This window comes from Doryrhamphus excisus, chromosome 4 (assembly GCF_030265055.1).
Source record: "Doryrhamphus excisus isolate RoL2022-K1 chromosome 4, RoL_Dexc_1.0, whole genome shotgun sequence".
NCBI lineage: Eukaryota > Metazoa > Chordata > Actinopteri > Syngnathiformes > Syngnathidae > Doryrhamphus > Doryrhamphus excisus.
This window is the reverse complement of record NC_080469.1, coordinates 19317059-19332258: the sequence shown is the minus strand read 5'-3', so window position 1 is coordinate 19332258 and position 15200 is coordinate 19317059. Positions and strand designations below refer to the sequence as shown.

Genomic DNA, 15200 nt, shown 5'->3' with positions numbered 1-15200 from the left:
AGCCCTGTAGACTTAAAATAACACACAAGAGTCCATTTTTATTCTTTGTTGACATCACACTATGCAGGTCACGGTTTCTCTCCAGCAAGCTAACTCGTTAGCCTCTCCAATCTACTTGTTCTAGACTTAAGAGTGTTTCAAAAGGAGTGGAACAAAGGACAACAAAGACAAAAACATACCACTTCCACACATCATGAGAGGAGAACCTATTTTTCATTCGATCTCAGTCATGGCATGTCCGTCTCAGCCAGAGGATTGAATAATCCCACTCTTTCTCAGACATGAGACATCTTACTAAACCAAACTAAACCTACGTTTCACTTACATTTTTTCTTATAATATTAAGATTATATATACGTATATATATATACACGTATATATATATATGTATATATATACGTATATATATATATATATATACGTATATATATATATATATATATATATATATATATATATATATATATATATATATACGTGTATATATATATATACGTATATATATATATATATACGTATATATGTATATATACGTATATATATATATATATGTATATATATATATATATATATATATATATATACGTATATATATATATATATATGTATATATATATATATATATATATATATATATATATATATATATACGTATATATATATATATATATATATATATATATATATATATATACACGTATATATATATATATATATAGAATATTCCCAATAACTAAACAATGTGTGGGTGGGACACACCTGCAAAGGACTGTTGCTAAGGATCAGGAATATTAGCAACAGCTGCCAGTGCGATGGCATAACACCATGCAGGTGTACCTAATGTTCTGGCCGTGTAAAGCAATTGGCCTTGTCTCTGCATGCTTTCTTCATCGACCCACACAGCACCTCCTCCTCCTCCTCCCCATCACATGTTGCCGGGCAAACACAGGCTCGCTGGCTGAGCATAAAAGCAGCACAAGAGCAGGATGCCATTCACGCCCCCGCTAATCCTGGAGTGGTGGAAGCATCTCTAGATAGGAGAGGCCTCAGATTAGCAGCGCGGTGGGCCCTTCCAGATCCCATGCCAGGCCGGACACAGGGGGGACGGGGCCACGAGGATTCTCATGCACATTCCCCGACAAAGCAGCGGGCTTAGGTGGAGATGAAGGGAGGGAACGACGGGGCTTTGCCGGGACTGGGTTGAACGTCTGCTCCTATCTTTGCAGAGATTGACTTTTTCCACAGCCGGGCTTTTGATCTGCTGCAACATTCCGGCTGAGATGAAAGTGGTGTTCCACTGGCATGGAACAAAACAAAGTATGAAGGCACCACTTTCTCATCTAGCTCCACTTCCCCTGGGCTCCTTTCTCCTCCCTTCATGCATCTGCCCCCCCGCATCGAAAGGCGGGGAATCGGCACCGGGGACGGCTCACTTGGAGCCGCATGACACATGAAGCTTCCCAGTGACCATGGAAACCGGCGCAGTGGGATTCTCGTGGGCCCATGATTGAAGAGAGGAGACGTTTTCTCATCGTGGGGGGGCGGGGGGGCACCTCCTGCTGCCGATGCCCCTCTTTATCAATTCCTCGTCCTCCCTGCACCCCGAGTTCACCAGCGCAGCGTGTGGGCATGTGAAGCGGCGGCCCAGGAGCTAGCGTTAGCGTTATCGGTTTTGAATCCACGTTAACATTGTGATGAACAACATTGCAAGTTGGCACCGTTCATGTCAACGCCCCCCCTCCACCCCCCACGTCGACGTAAGCGGTTGTCATTCTAATGACATAAGTCAGAAAAGTGGAAAAAGCATCATAGGTGCCCTTTAATGCTGTGTCCAAGACTGCAGTTGTCACTTCTGCCATGATGAACCCATGTCACCATAAACTAAAGTTTATTTTAATATTGGCTCACGATGACATCACTGTGAGCCATCCAGCCGCCGACTTCCTTATGTACAAGCCGAATGGGGCCAATCGCAGCAGAGTGGGCGTGCCTGGAGGCGGACCGTGAGTTGGAATAAATGAAAACAGAGCAACCAACTTGGCATTTTTGGAACATTAGGTGGTGGTAAAAGTTATAATGTTATGGGAATGAAGCTCAAATCTAAAAAAAAAAAAAACAGCTATAATTTTACCAGAATAAAGTCATATTCTAATTTTTTTAAATATGTAATTTTAGCTGCAGAGAGTTGAAATACTAAAGAAAACAAATAGAAAATGTTCATAAAGTTGTAACATTATGATAAACAATTTAGGTTGGGGAAAGGTTATTAATATTACAGGAATAAAGTCATAGAAGAAGAAATATTTAGAAAATAAAAAAAAATGCTAATAAAAATAGCTTTTTTTTTAGCAGCAGTAAATGACAAAGATGAGTTCTTAGCTCATGTGCTAAATATCTAAGGGGCAAAGTTGCATCCCTTCATTTTTCAGCCTGTGCCCCCGCTGGCAAACGTTTGGACGCCCAATAAATCAAATCAAGTGACTGCACTGAGTTCGCCTTCTTGCAGTGATGGAAGGAAGGAGCATCAAAAAGGGAGCGCCAGAGGATGGCGAGACACCGCAGTGAGTCATCCAGCATGAAAACAAAGCCATCAGCCAGGCTTCCCAGCTCGCCTTCGCCACGCCGACAAGCAGCAGACCAGCTAACGCGTGCACACGCACATGACGCCCACCCAGCAGACGGCGCTGCTGACCGTGGCCGACAAACAAGCGCGACAGGAGGCGTCTCAAGAACAAGGCCAGTCCTGGTCGGCCAATGCGCTCAGTGGGAATGACACTCCACTGGCACCGCCGTGGCCTCCAGACGACCTCCAACACACACCTGAGTGCGTAGGACATCAGAAGGTTGCCGCAGGCTCCGAGCCCATCTCCTGCGTATCACGCTCCATCCTGTCTGTCTGCTGACGTCTTCCCTCCTTCAGTCCACTTTTCCTCATCATTCCTACAACATTCCATACGCTTTTATTGGCTTTTTGGGACATGCCAGGCTTCACGCCCAAAGCTACTTAGCACCAAGAGGCAGCGGCTGTTTGATCTGATGGCCGTACAGCCTGCCCGTTTCAGCCAGCTTCCAAAGTACCTTGTCCTGAGCAATACTACACTACCTACTGCTTGTACAGCAGTACACGTTTACTATCAACACACCCTTAGCTTTGTCTAAACAGCTGGCATGATAACTCTGCCTTGGCTCCAATCAAATGCCTCCGTCTGGGGCCGCATGAGTGCAGGGGGAGCTGCGATTCAATGGCGTGGTAATTGCACATAATTTGTTCGGCGTGAGATGTTTAGACAACAATGGCTGCATGTTGATTCAGCTTCATACAATACAAGGCGTGTCCAAAGTGCGGCCCAATGGCCATTCGCGGCCCACAGCTGGTGTAAGAGCCCCGTAGACCTGAAGTAACACCCCTACAATCACCTTTACACTCCTGTTATTCAAGGCTTACAACATATTGCACAATTCTGATACTGCAGCGACTCGAGCTACCTTGCTAGCTATATGACAAACAAGCAAGCTAGCAAGCTATCCACTTAGCCTTGAATTTATTTCTTCTGAAACAAAGAAACCAAAAACTTCCAGACAGGATGTCAAATCACGTCCAATTCCAGGCCATATTCCGCCACAAAACAGCATGATTTATTAGTCAATATATTTCTCCAACCAGGAAGTGGCCAGAGACGACTGTACTCTGTCTTCTCAAGAACGGCGGTCACAGCGTGACACGAGTGCTGCCAGCAACAATAGGAACTGCGGGGCACCAAGGGAAATGTCGACACTGTGAGGTGCACGCACGTGTGTTGCCAAAAGCTGAGACATGCTCAGTTTCAGCGGATAGCAAATGTATCCTGCCATACAAGATGCGGTCCTAGCTTATTTCTATGGAATTATCCTTGACATGACAGAATAAATGAACTGTGAGGGCGGCGTTGGCTTCTTTATGTTGTCAAAGGAGGTGCAGACATTCCTCTGGAAGACCAAAGCTGGTTTAGCGAGGTGGTTTTTTTTCACAAGAGGGTTCAAAGAAATTTCTCGGCCAGGGACGCACGTCGCGTCAAGTAGAGTCAAGACCGTTGGATGAAATCCCGCTCCTTTGCCCACACACATTGTTCCAGGGCAAGCCAGGTTTTAGGACTCGCCCCATGCAGGATGCACATTTTATGGTCGTACGCCTCTGGCAGGAACTTGAAAGCGGTGTTTATTTCTGGGAGGAGATGTCATGAGGAATCTTTTTATTCAATGGCCAGGCCCGGCCCAGTTGCGCTATGCCACGATGAAATGTTGTCTTTGGCGCACGTTCACGGTGGAACCGATGGTGCTGGTGAAGGGCAGACCCCCAGGCCACACACACACAACATGCACATACGAACGCTGGACATGCCAGCCCGGCCGGCAAGGATCTTTGAGCCAGTGGGAAGCACATGCCGGCCGCCCGCTTACTCCCTTTGCTGCTGCGTGGCACGCCGCATTCCGCTAAACTTGGGAACACAAATTTCACCTGCAACCTAAAAAAAGTTCCTGGACGTCCCACAGCGTATCCCAACTTCACCAGGACGTCCCACAGCGATGCCCAACTTCACCAGCACGTCCCACAGCGTTACCCAACTTCACCAGCACGTACCACAGCGTTGCCCAACTTCACCAGCATGTCCCACAGCGTTGCCCAACTTCACCAGGACATCCCACAGTGTAGCCCAATTTCACCAGCAAGTCCCACAGTGTAGCCCAATTTCACCAGCACGTCCCACAGCGTAGCCCAACTTCACCAGGACGTCCCACAGCGTAGCCCAACTTCACCAGGACGTCCCACAGCGTAGCCCAACTTCACCAGGACGTCCCACAGTGTAGCCCAATTTCACCAGGATGTCCCACAGCGTTGCCCAACTTCACCAGCACGTCACACAACAATAAAGTCCTCAACAAGAACACGAGTCAAAGATTCTCTATACCACGATAGCACTCTGCAGTAAAAATGCTCGTCATGCGAGACAAAGATCCTCCATATGACAGGAGCACTCGGCTGTTTGTAAAAAAAAGCTCTGCAAAAACGCTAGCAAAGTTCATCCTATCAAAGATCATTTAGAGGACAGGAAAGATTTGCTATGTTTAAGGATGTGCTGCGGAAACGGTCGTCAAAGATCCTCTATTTGAGGGGGGAGCTTGGTTGTTTTTAAGAAAAAGTGCTGCAAAAATGCAAATCAAAGATCCTCCACCTGACGGGGGCACTCGGCTGTTTGTAAAAAAGTCCTGCAAAAAAACTAGCTAAGACCATCCCATCAAAGATCCTTTATAGGACAGGAAAGATCTGCCATACTTAAGCATGTACTGCAAAATGCTTGTCAAAGATCCACTAGTCCAATAGTGGAAAGCGCTCGGCTGTTGGGATGGGAGTGTTTTTGAGGATGTGCTGTAAAAACGCTAGTCAAAGATCCTCTATACAAGAGGAGGGCTTGGCTGTTTTTAAGAACGCCCTCCAAAAACAGTACTCCTCTATGTAACAGGAGCATTTGTCTCCTTTTGAGAACGTTTGGCACAGACACTAGTCACAGATCCTATAGCCCTCGGCTGTTTCCAAGGCTCTACTGCAAAAATGCTTTTCAAAGATCCTCTATATAACAGGCACTTTTGTCTTTTTGGAAGTATGTGTGGCAAAAACGCTAGTCAAAGATCCTCTAGCCAGAGATCCCTTCTATGATAAGAACACTCAGCTGTTTTTAAGGCTCCTACTCTATAGCAAAGGTGTGAAAGAAATGAAGAAATGATCTTCCTGTGGTGTCTGACCGTATGCATAAGAGTGGGATGTCACCCTCTGGTGCCTGAGCAGAGTGAGATGTCATCCTCTGGTTCCTGACCATATGCATCAGAGTGGGATGTCATCCTCTAGTATGTGAGAATAGGCATCAGAGTGGGATGTCATTATCTGGTGTCTGACCATATGCATCAGAGTGGGATGTCATCCTCTGGTATGTGAGAATAGGCATCAGAGTTGGATGTCATTCTCTGGTGTCTGACCATATGTATCAGAGTGGGATGTCATCCTCTGGTATGTGAGAATAGGCATCAGGGTGGTATGTCTTCCTCTGGTATGTGAGAATAGGCATCAGAGTGGGATGTCATTCTCTGGTGCCTGACCATATGCATCAGAGTGGGATGTCCTCCTCTGGTATGTGAAAATAGCATCAGAGTGGGATGTCATCCTCTGGTGTCTGACCTTAATCATCAGAGTGGGATGTCTTCCTCTGGTATGTGGGAATAGCATCACAGTGGGATGTCATTCTCTGGTGTCTGACCATATGCATCAGAGTGGGATGTAATCCTCTGGTATGTGAGAATAGGCATCAGAGTGGGATGTCTTCCTCTGGTATGTGAGAATATGCATCAGAGTGGATGTCATCCTCTGGTATGTGACCATATGCATCAGAGTGGGATGTCATCCTCTGGTATGTCAGAATATGCATCAGAGTGGGATGTCATTCTCTGGTGTCTGACCATATGCATCAGAGTGGGATGTCATCCTCTGTTGTCTGACCTTAATCATCAGAGTGGGATGTCATCCTCTGTTGTCTGACCTTAATCATCAGAGTGGGATGTCATTCTCTGGTGTCTGACCACATGCATCAGAGTGGGATGTCACCCTGTGGTATCTGAGCATATGCATCAGCCAATTGGGCCACTTAAAAGAAAGGCGCCTTTAAATAGAGGGGCAAATGCCCGCTGCTATGTGGCGAAGCTTCGAAGCACAGCTGGGGGGCATTGTGTTCCCAGACACGTTTTATTTTTAGCCAGGGCTCAGCATAAACAGCCTTTTTTCTCCCTCATTTACCTTTTTCTTGCAGGAAGAATGTTGTAATTGAATTTAACCCAGACTGACCAGAAAAGATTCCAGCTAGGCAAAGTGGCCCAGTGTGGGCGGGCGAGCGGATGGTCCTGGAAGGATCAAGGGTGGTGTGGGAGTGGGAGCCGGCCGGGTATCCGGGCCAGGGTGGGGCATGTTTGGGGGGGGCTGGTCTGGCAAAGACGTGCAGCTGTGTCCAAGGGCCCGGCCTGCGCTCTGTCGAGATGCAACAATGGGCTTTCCCGCCTCTAATTACGAGGAAAGAGATGGCGCCAATACGCCATTCCGTGGCCATCCTGCTTCCACCGAGCAGACGGTGGGGATTTTATTTGCATACTGTAAATACAAATGTAAACAATAACCTGTCTTCAATAAAGACCCCGCCCACTTTACAATTGAGGCAAATAAATGAAAAAGCAGCATTTATGCTTCCTGTGGTGGATTGATCATCCTAGCATGCTAACAGCGGTAGCCACACACCATGCTAGCCTTAAATCAATCCCAATCCCAATCTTTTCAGTCAAAATGTGAGCAATGTTTTCCGGTGAGAAGGAGTGGTTTGCATCTTTTTACGCTTGTGTGACGACCGGTGCCTTGACTAAACCCGCCTAAGCGCTGACAGAACTCAACATTTACTCCTTGGTCAAATCTCTTCCTAAGAATGCCTGCTCAGAAAGATACATCAGCATCCGTCACCAGTCAAAGTTTGCCATTAGCACGTCCACACGCCACAAACGCCAGTCAAAGATCCTCTAAACGACAGGAACCCTTGTGTAGTCTCAAGCCTGCTCATTTCCTGTAATTCTCCCACTCAGAGACAAACACGCGTGCATTGCTGCCGTGGTTACCTTTCCCAGCACAGTCAGGCAACTGGGATCCAGCTCCGGTTGCTCCAGTTTGACCACCCCAACCCAGCCGTACTCATACAGGTCCTCCTCGTCGTTGTTGTTGCATAATCCCAAAGGGTGCATCTGGAAAGAACATAATAGTATTCATGGATTAGATTTATATCGTGCCTTTCAAGGTACCCACTCAACACATTATTCATTCACTCCTCGGCCCCCCGCTGCTGCTGGTGATCTCCATCTTTAGCTACCGTTGCCTTGGGGTAGACTCCGACTGACCTGCTCTACCCCTGAGCAACTGCCGCCCAAAACATGCTGATCATACAGATATCAAAGATACAAAAAACTCTATATGACAGGAGCACTCTGCTGTTCTTAAAGAAACGGCAGTCAAAGATCCTCCATGAGGCAGAGGTGCTCTGATGCAAGACCTATCACAAAAACGCTAGTCAAATCCTCTGTAGTCAAAGATCCTCTACATGACAGAGGCCCTCTGTACTGCAGTATCTCAAGTCAAAGATCATCTAGACAAGACAAGAGCACCCCAATGTTCTTAAGAAAATGCAAGTCAAAGATCCTCCACATGACAGAAACACTCTCACTCACGCTGTTCTTAAGGACCTACTGCAAAGGCACACATCACAGATCCCCTACAGTCAAAGGTCCTCTATATGAGAGGAGCCCTATGTTTTTTTATGGTTTTAAGGACCTCCTGCAAAATCATGAGTCAAAGATCCTCTATATGATAGGAGCACTCTGCAGTTCTTAAGGACCTACTGCAAGAAAGCTAATCAAAGATCATCTCTGATTACCCGCCATCAGTGCAGGCGGGGTTGTTGAAGAGGGGTGGGTATTTCCTCAATGTGAAAAGTCTTATGTACAAGTTCATTTCTGAGCTCTAAAAGCGCTGGGAGTGCATGAGAACGTGGACAGTGGAGTGTCGCCACTGGATATGTTGCACACTAAATGATGATTAAAGTTCCAGAATGATGGATTAATGAGTGTAAAGACAAACTATTAGTACCATTAGCATTAGCGCTAAACTCCTACTGCAGGAGCATCGTGGCTCCACACCCTGGCAGCCACTCTGATGTGATTGCAGATGACCCTGGATGGTACCCTTCTCCCTCTGGGGACCCCCCGACCTTTGAACCCCATCTTATCTCACCAAGTGCAGATTGGTGGTGCAGCAGGCCAAGGGGTCAAGAACCTAAGTGGAGGGTTTGGGCTTTTTGTTGTTGAGCGAGGACATACGTATAGAGGATGAGGTGTAGGGATGAAATATAAACAAGGGAAGGGAATAAGTGTTTTTTGGAGAAAGTTGGCCTTTCCCTCTGATGTGGCGGGGGTTTCTCACACCATGCCTTGTGATGATGAGGAGCATCAGACACGCTGAAGAAACAGGGCGCCTTTGCATGCCGACACGCTCGTCCCCATCCTACTCGGCTCTCCCACACGCCGACAAATGTTAGCAGAGAAGAAGATAAGACTTGCAAAGTCAGGCTGCCTGCAAATTCCCACACAAGCTTCTCCAAACACTTTCTCAATAATACGGCTGGGAGGATGCACCATCTTCCCTACACAGCTCGCTAGCAGCCGAAGGGGCCCTGCATGTACACAATACCTATACCTTATATACACACCATACCTATATCTTAACTATACCTTACATACACCATACCTATACCTTATATACACCATACCTACACCTTAACTATACCTTACTATATACACCATACCTATACGTCACCTACACCATACCTATACCTTACATACACCATACCTATACTCTACCTAAACTTTAACTATACCTTACATACACCATACCTATGTCACCTACACCTTACATACACCATACCTATACGTTACCGATATGTCTCCTACACCTTACATACACCCAGGGCTCGACAATAACGATGTACCGATGACCCGGGGCAAGTTAAAACAAAATTCGGGCAAGTAAATCCAATCATTAATATTCCCGTCGGGCAAATGCACTTTAGCATGCCGTACTGCCAAGAGTTTTTTTAAAAGCGGTTCTTGTTGGGTGTTGGTAAAACACGGACTGCGTAATTCCGGTGGTAATTTGCAAACCAGTCCTTGCAAATCTTGAAATGGACCAATCAGAATCGTTTATTTAGACCGCGGTCCGCAATCCACAATTCACGTTTTACCCACACCCGTTCTTGGTGCACAACTTCTAAATATCACTGCTTACTACGACTACGATGTGTAAGGTAGTATGGCTTGCCATGTTAACATACATCTCCACAATTTTTCAGACATTCCTCCAAATACAATGCATCAGTACTATTATCTGATGAATTATCAGCATATATTGATATATGATATCATTATGGCAGTCTTTTCATTTCACATGGGGCAAGTTCGGGCAAGTAGTTCTCACCTTAAGGATTCCCCATGGGCAAGTAATTTTTGTTTTAAACGTAGAGCCCTGACACCATACCTATACGTCACCTACACCTTACATACACCATACCTATACGTCACCTACACCATACCTATACCTTACCGATACAGTGCATCCGGAAAGTATTCACAGCGCTTCACTTTTTCCACATTTTGTCATGTTACAGCCTCATTCCAAATTGTATTAATTTAATCTCTTACCTCAAAATTCTACACAAAATACTCCATTATGACAATGTGAAAAAGTTTTTTTTTTGACTTTTTTTGAATTTATTAAAAATAGAAAACTAAGAAATCACATTTACATAAGTATTCACAGCCTTTGCCATGAAGCTCAAAATTGAGCTCTGGTGCATCTTTTTTCCACTGATCATCCTTGAGATCTTTCTACAGCTTAATTGGAGTCCACCTGCAGTAAATTCAGTTGATTGGACATGATTTGGAAAGGCACACACCTGTCTATATAAGGTCCCACAGTTGACTGTGCATGTCAGAGCACAAACACCAAGCATGAAGTCAAAAGAACTGTCTGTAGACCTGCGAGACAGGATTGTCTTGAGGCACAAATCTGGGAAAGGATACAGAAAAATTTCTGCTGCTTTGAAGGTCCCAATGAGCACAGTGGCCTCCATTATTCGTAAATGGAAGACGTTTGGAACCACCAGGACTCTTCCTAGAGCTGGCCGGCCTTCTAAACTGAGCGATCGGGGAAGAAGGGCCTTAGTCAGGGAGGTGACCAAGGCCCCGATGGTCACTCTGTCAGAGCTCCAGCGTTCCTCTGTGGAGAGAGGAGAGCCTTCCAGAAGGACAACCATCTCTGCAGCAATCCACCAATCAGGCCTGTATGGTAGAGTGGCCAGACGAAAGCCACTCCTTAGTAAAAGGAACATGGCAGCCCGTCTGAATGACTCTCAGACCATGAGACAAAGATTGAACTCTTTGGTGTGAATGCCAGGCGCCATGTTTGGAGGAAACCAGGCACTGCTCATCACCAGGCCAATACCATCCCTACAGTAAAGCATGGTGGTGGCAGCATCATGCTGTGGGGATGTTTTTCAGCAGCAGGAACTGGCAGACTAGTCAGGATAGAAGGAAAAATGAATGCAGCAATATATAGCGATATCCTGGATGAAAACCTGCTCCAGAGCGCTCTTGACCTCAGGCTGGGGCGAAGGTTCATTTTTCAGCAGGACAACGACCCGAAGCACACAGCCAAGATCTCAAAAGATTGGCTTCAGAACCACTCTGTGAATGCCCATATGCAGTGACCTACACCTTACCTATATGTTACTTATACCTTACCTATATGTTACAAATACGTTACATACTTGATCCGCTGTGGCGACTCTAAAATCAGGAAAAAGCCGAAAGAAACAAACACAACTTTATTATTCAACTGAATGCACAAGAGTGAGTCAGATACTGTAAAATGCTGACCTCAGCAAATGTCTAACATACTCATAAATAACATCATTCATGAAAACACACGCCGTATGTTTACACTACTCAGAGATCCTCTACATGACAGGAGCACTCTGCTGTTCTTGTTCTTGAACCTACTAGCTACACTAGCTTGCGTCAAGTTAGTTAAACAACTTGAATGCTATGCTGCATGGCATTTCAGCTGCATTAAGCTAGCTTAATAACATTGAAACAGTTTGGGTGCTCCTCTAATTTTTATTAAGCTAATTTAGCAAGTATTAACCTAGTTTAGCAACTTGCACACAGATGCTATGCTGGCTTGCATTAAGGAGAAGAAGCTCAGTGTTGTTGTCTTGACAAGCCCCAGGCCCGCTTGCTTTGGTGGCTGGTTTTGGTGGACCAGCTATTGCTGTTAGCAATAGCATCGGCGCTAACTGTATGGTACAGTATGTGTATCATCAGGGAGAGAAAAAACACAGCAGGATTGGAAGAGTGGAAGCAACGTGTTGTCTTTTCTTGTCGGGATGCTGGCACCTTTTTCGCACGCACACAAAAAGCTCGGGAAGGACAAACCTGGGCCAGGCGCCAGTCCTCCCACCCACCTGCCTCCCCGCAGGCCAGCAGTCTCACTAGCAGGCTCACCCCACCAAGAAGAAACCTAGCTCAACCACTTCCTGATTCCGCTGACCCTTCCCTCCCACCTCCTAAAAATCGTTCAGTTTGGGATGCTACGCTAGCTTGTATTAGGCAAAATAGCAAAATGGATTCTAGGATAACAAGTAGTAAGCTTGGTGATGAACTTTTGAGGAAATTTAAAGATGTTTTTGGATACAGTCCAAGGGGATAAAGCACTTTGTGGTGATTCGTCACAAAAAGCAACACTTCCACCTGCTAGCTTGGCTAGCCTAGCCATGTGCACTACAAGTCACCGGGTTTCACTTTACTCTGAGCTCATTCAGTGTAAACAAACGGTATCGTCTTGACGACTACAAACGGACATGATGTTGCTCTTGAAGGGGTATGCCAGCTAGCCGACAGGCGTGGGCAGGGGTGGGGGGGGTATCCACGGTGATGGACAAACAAGCAAATGAGTGTCACGGTTTCACAGGCAAGAGAGGACACCAAATATCTTGTCCATGTCCTGATATGCGCCACAGAGGCTTCACAGCTTTAACACTGAGCACCACGACGATGCATGGCCTGTGCCTTAACATGCATGGCCTGTGCCTCTCTCACAGGAAGTACCCATGGTGTGTGTGTACACACGTGCGTGTGGTGTCACTTTCCAGCTCTTCATGCTTTCAAATCCAGAGTGACACAAACAAAGGACAAGCCGACAAAGTTCAGAGGTCAACATCGGACGGGATGCCAAACTTCTTTTGTGAGGAAGGGAACATCCTGAGGAGATCACAGCATCTTTGCATTGAGAACACACTGCTGCCACCCCACGACAAGGACAAGGATTGGCAGCATCATTCGCGTTCATTACCATACTAACATCCGGCATACAAAACCAAGCAGACTCTTGGGAAACGTCTTATATTTCCACTTAACTGATGATCATGACGATCCCTGGAGCCTGTTTTTGTTTGCTCCACACAAAAAAAAGCAGGCTTCGCTACTCATCTTAAAATCAAGTCTGAAGCTTTAAAGTCACCCTTAAAAAAACAACAAACCATGAACCAATGATTTTTTTCTTGCAAAAACAAAGTCAACTGTAGCTCACTTTCATACAAAAAAAACTATCCTATCACCAATAAAACTTTTCTATTTGTTAAGTATTTGCTTCCATTTATCCACAAAAACAATCAAAAAACTGTGTGTTGACAGGTAGTTGGTTTCATTTATCCATTTGCATGCGCTCACTTTTTGTCGTAACACCAAATACACACATTTTTTCCTTGCCAATTACATTGTAAATTCCAGCTGATCATGTCATCAAAGAACTTTGCGGTACAAGTATTGGGTTCCATCTGTCCATTCGCACACTCCTGAGTTTTAGTGCTGACAACCAAAAAACAGCTTTAAAGTATTATTTCCATTAAAACTAAAGAGACTCGTAGGTTTTTATCATGCAAAAGATAGGTCGATTTTACCACACTTTAATGCACAAAAACAATTGCGTCATCAAAAAATGTGGGGACAAGTTTTTGGTTCCATTTATCCACCTGACAACCATAAACATATATTGTTTTGCCTCACCAATTACGATAACAAAATTAATTCTAGCTAACTTAAAAAAAAACATTTCATCAAAAAACTTAATGACAAGAAGTATATGGTTTCACCTTCAAGAGCATTCATTTTCTAGCGCTTATCCTCACGAGGGTCGCTGGGGTGCTGGAGTCTATCCCAGCCGTCTTCAAGAGAGAGGCAGGATACACCCTGGACTGGTGGCCAGCCAATCACAGGGCACATATACAGTCCCTGACAAAAGTCTTGTCGCTTATCCAAGTTGTAGGAACAACAAATAATAACTTGACTTGTAGTTGCTCAATTGGAATCAGAAATGACTTATATGAAAGGCAAAGCCCTCTAGATTATGCTTTTTATATCAAAATAAAGTTTTGTACCATTCATTGAGTTTTAGCATTTAATTAGGGCATAAAGGTCAGATTTTGCTTGGACAAAAGTCTTGTCGCATACAAAAAAATGTAGAAATAATACATATACTTAATGTTGAATACACAAATATGCTACAATAACATCAGAACATAAAGTCATTGTACCTTGGAAAAAAGAATTAATATTGTGTATGGCTTCCATGAGCTTGGAGGACTGCATCCATACGTCTTGGCAATGACTCAACTCATCTGGAATGGCCAAGAAAGCAGTCTTGCAGGACTCCCAGAGTTCATCAGGATTTTTCGGCTTCATCTTCCAAGCCTCCTCCTTCATCTTACCCCAGACATGCTCAATAATGTTCATGTCTGGCGACTGGGCTGGCCAATCCTGGAGCACCTTGACCTTCTTGGCTTTCAGGAACTTGGATGTGGAGGCTGAAGTATGAGAAGGAGCGCCATCCTACTGCAGAATTTGCCCTTTCTTGTGGTTTGGAATGTAATGGGCAGCGAGAATTTCTTGATATTTCAGGCTGTTGATGTTGTCATCCACTCTGCAGATCTGTCGCACACCCCCATACTGGATGTATCCCCAAACCATGATTTTTCCTCCACCAAACTTGACTGTTTTCTGGGTGAATTTTGGGTCCATGCGGGTTCCAACAGGTCTTCTGCAGTATTTGCGGCGATTGGGATGCAGTTCAATGGATGATTCGTCAGAAAAATCAACCTTCTGCCACTTTTCCACTGTCCATCCTTTCTGCAAGCTGTGGGCCTTGGCAAATGCAACACGATTTTTTTGTTGGCTGTTGATGGCAACATCATATCAAGAAATTCTCGCTGTCCATTACATTCCAAACCACAAGAAAGGGCAAATTCTGCAGTAGGATGGCGCTCCTTCTCATACTTCAGCCTCCACATCCAAGTTCCTGAAAGCCAAGAAGGTCAAGGTGCTCCAGGATTGGCCAGCCCAGTCGCCAGACATGAACATTATTGAGCATGTCTGGGGTAAGATGAAGGAGGAGGCTTGGAAGATGAAGCCGAAAAATCCTGATGAACTCTGGGAGTCCTGCAAGACTGCTTTCTTGGCCATTCCAGATGAGTTATTTG

The 15200-nt window shown here is 45.3% G+C and overlaps 1 protein-coding gene across 3 annotated transcripts in view; it reads right to left on the bottom strand.

Moving 5' to 3' along the window:
• The window catches only part of znrf3 (zinc and ring finger 3), a 57458-nt gene that overhangs the window by 21969 nt on the left and 20289 nt on the right, over positions 1-15200 (bottom strand). For 2 of the 3 annotated variants that reach the window (XM_058069797.1, XM_058069796.1), the window contains exon 2: positions 7681-7803. The exons of the other annotated variant lie outside the window; for it this stretch is intronic. In XM_058069797.1, coding sequence (XP_057925780.1) covers positions 7681-7803 — 123 coding nt within the window. The remainder of the gene's footprint in view (positions 1-7680; positions 7804-15200) is intronic. 3 annotated transcript variants of the gene reach the window in all.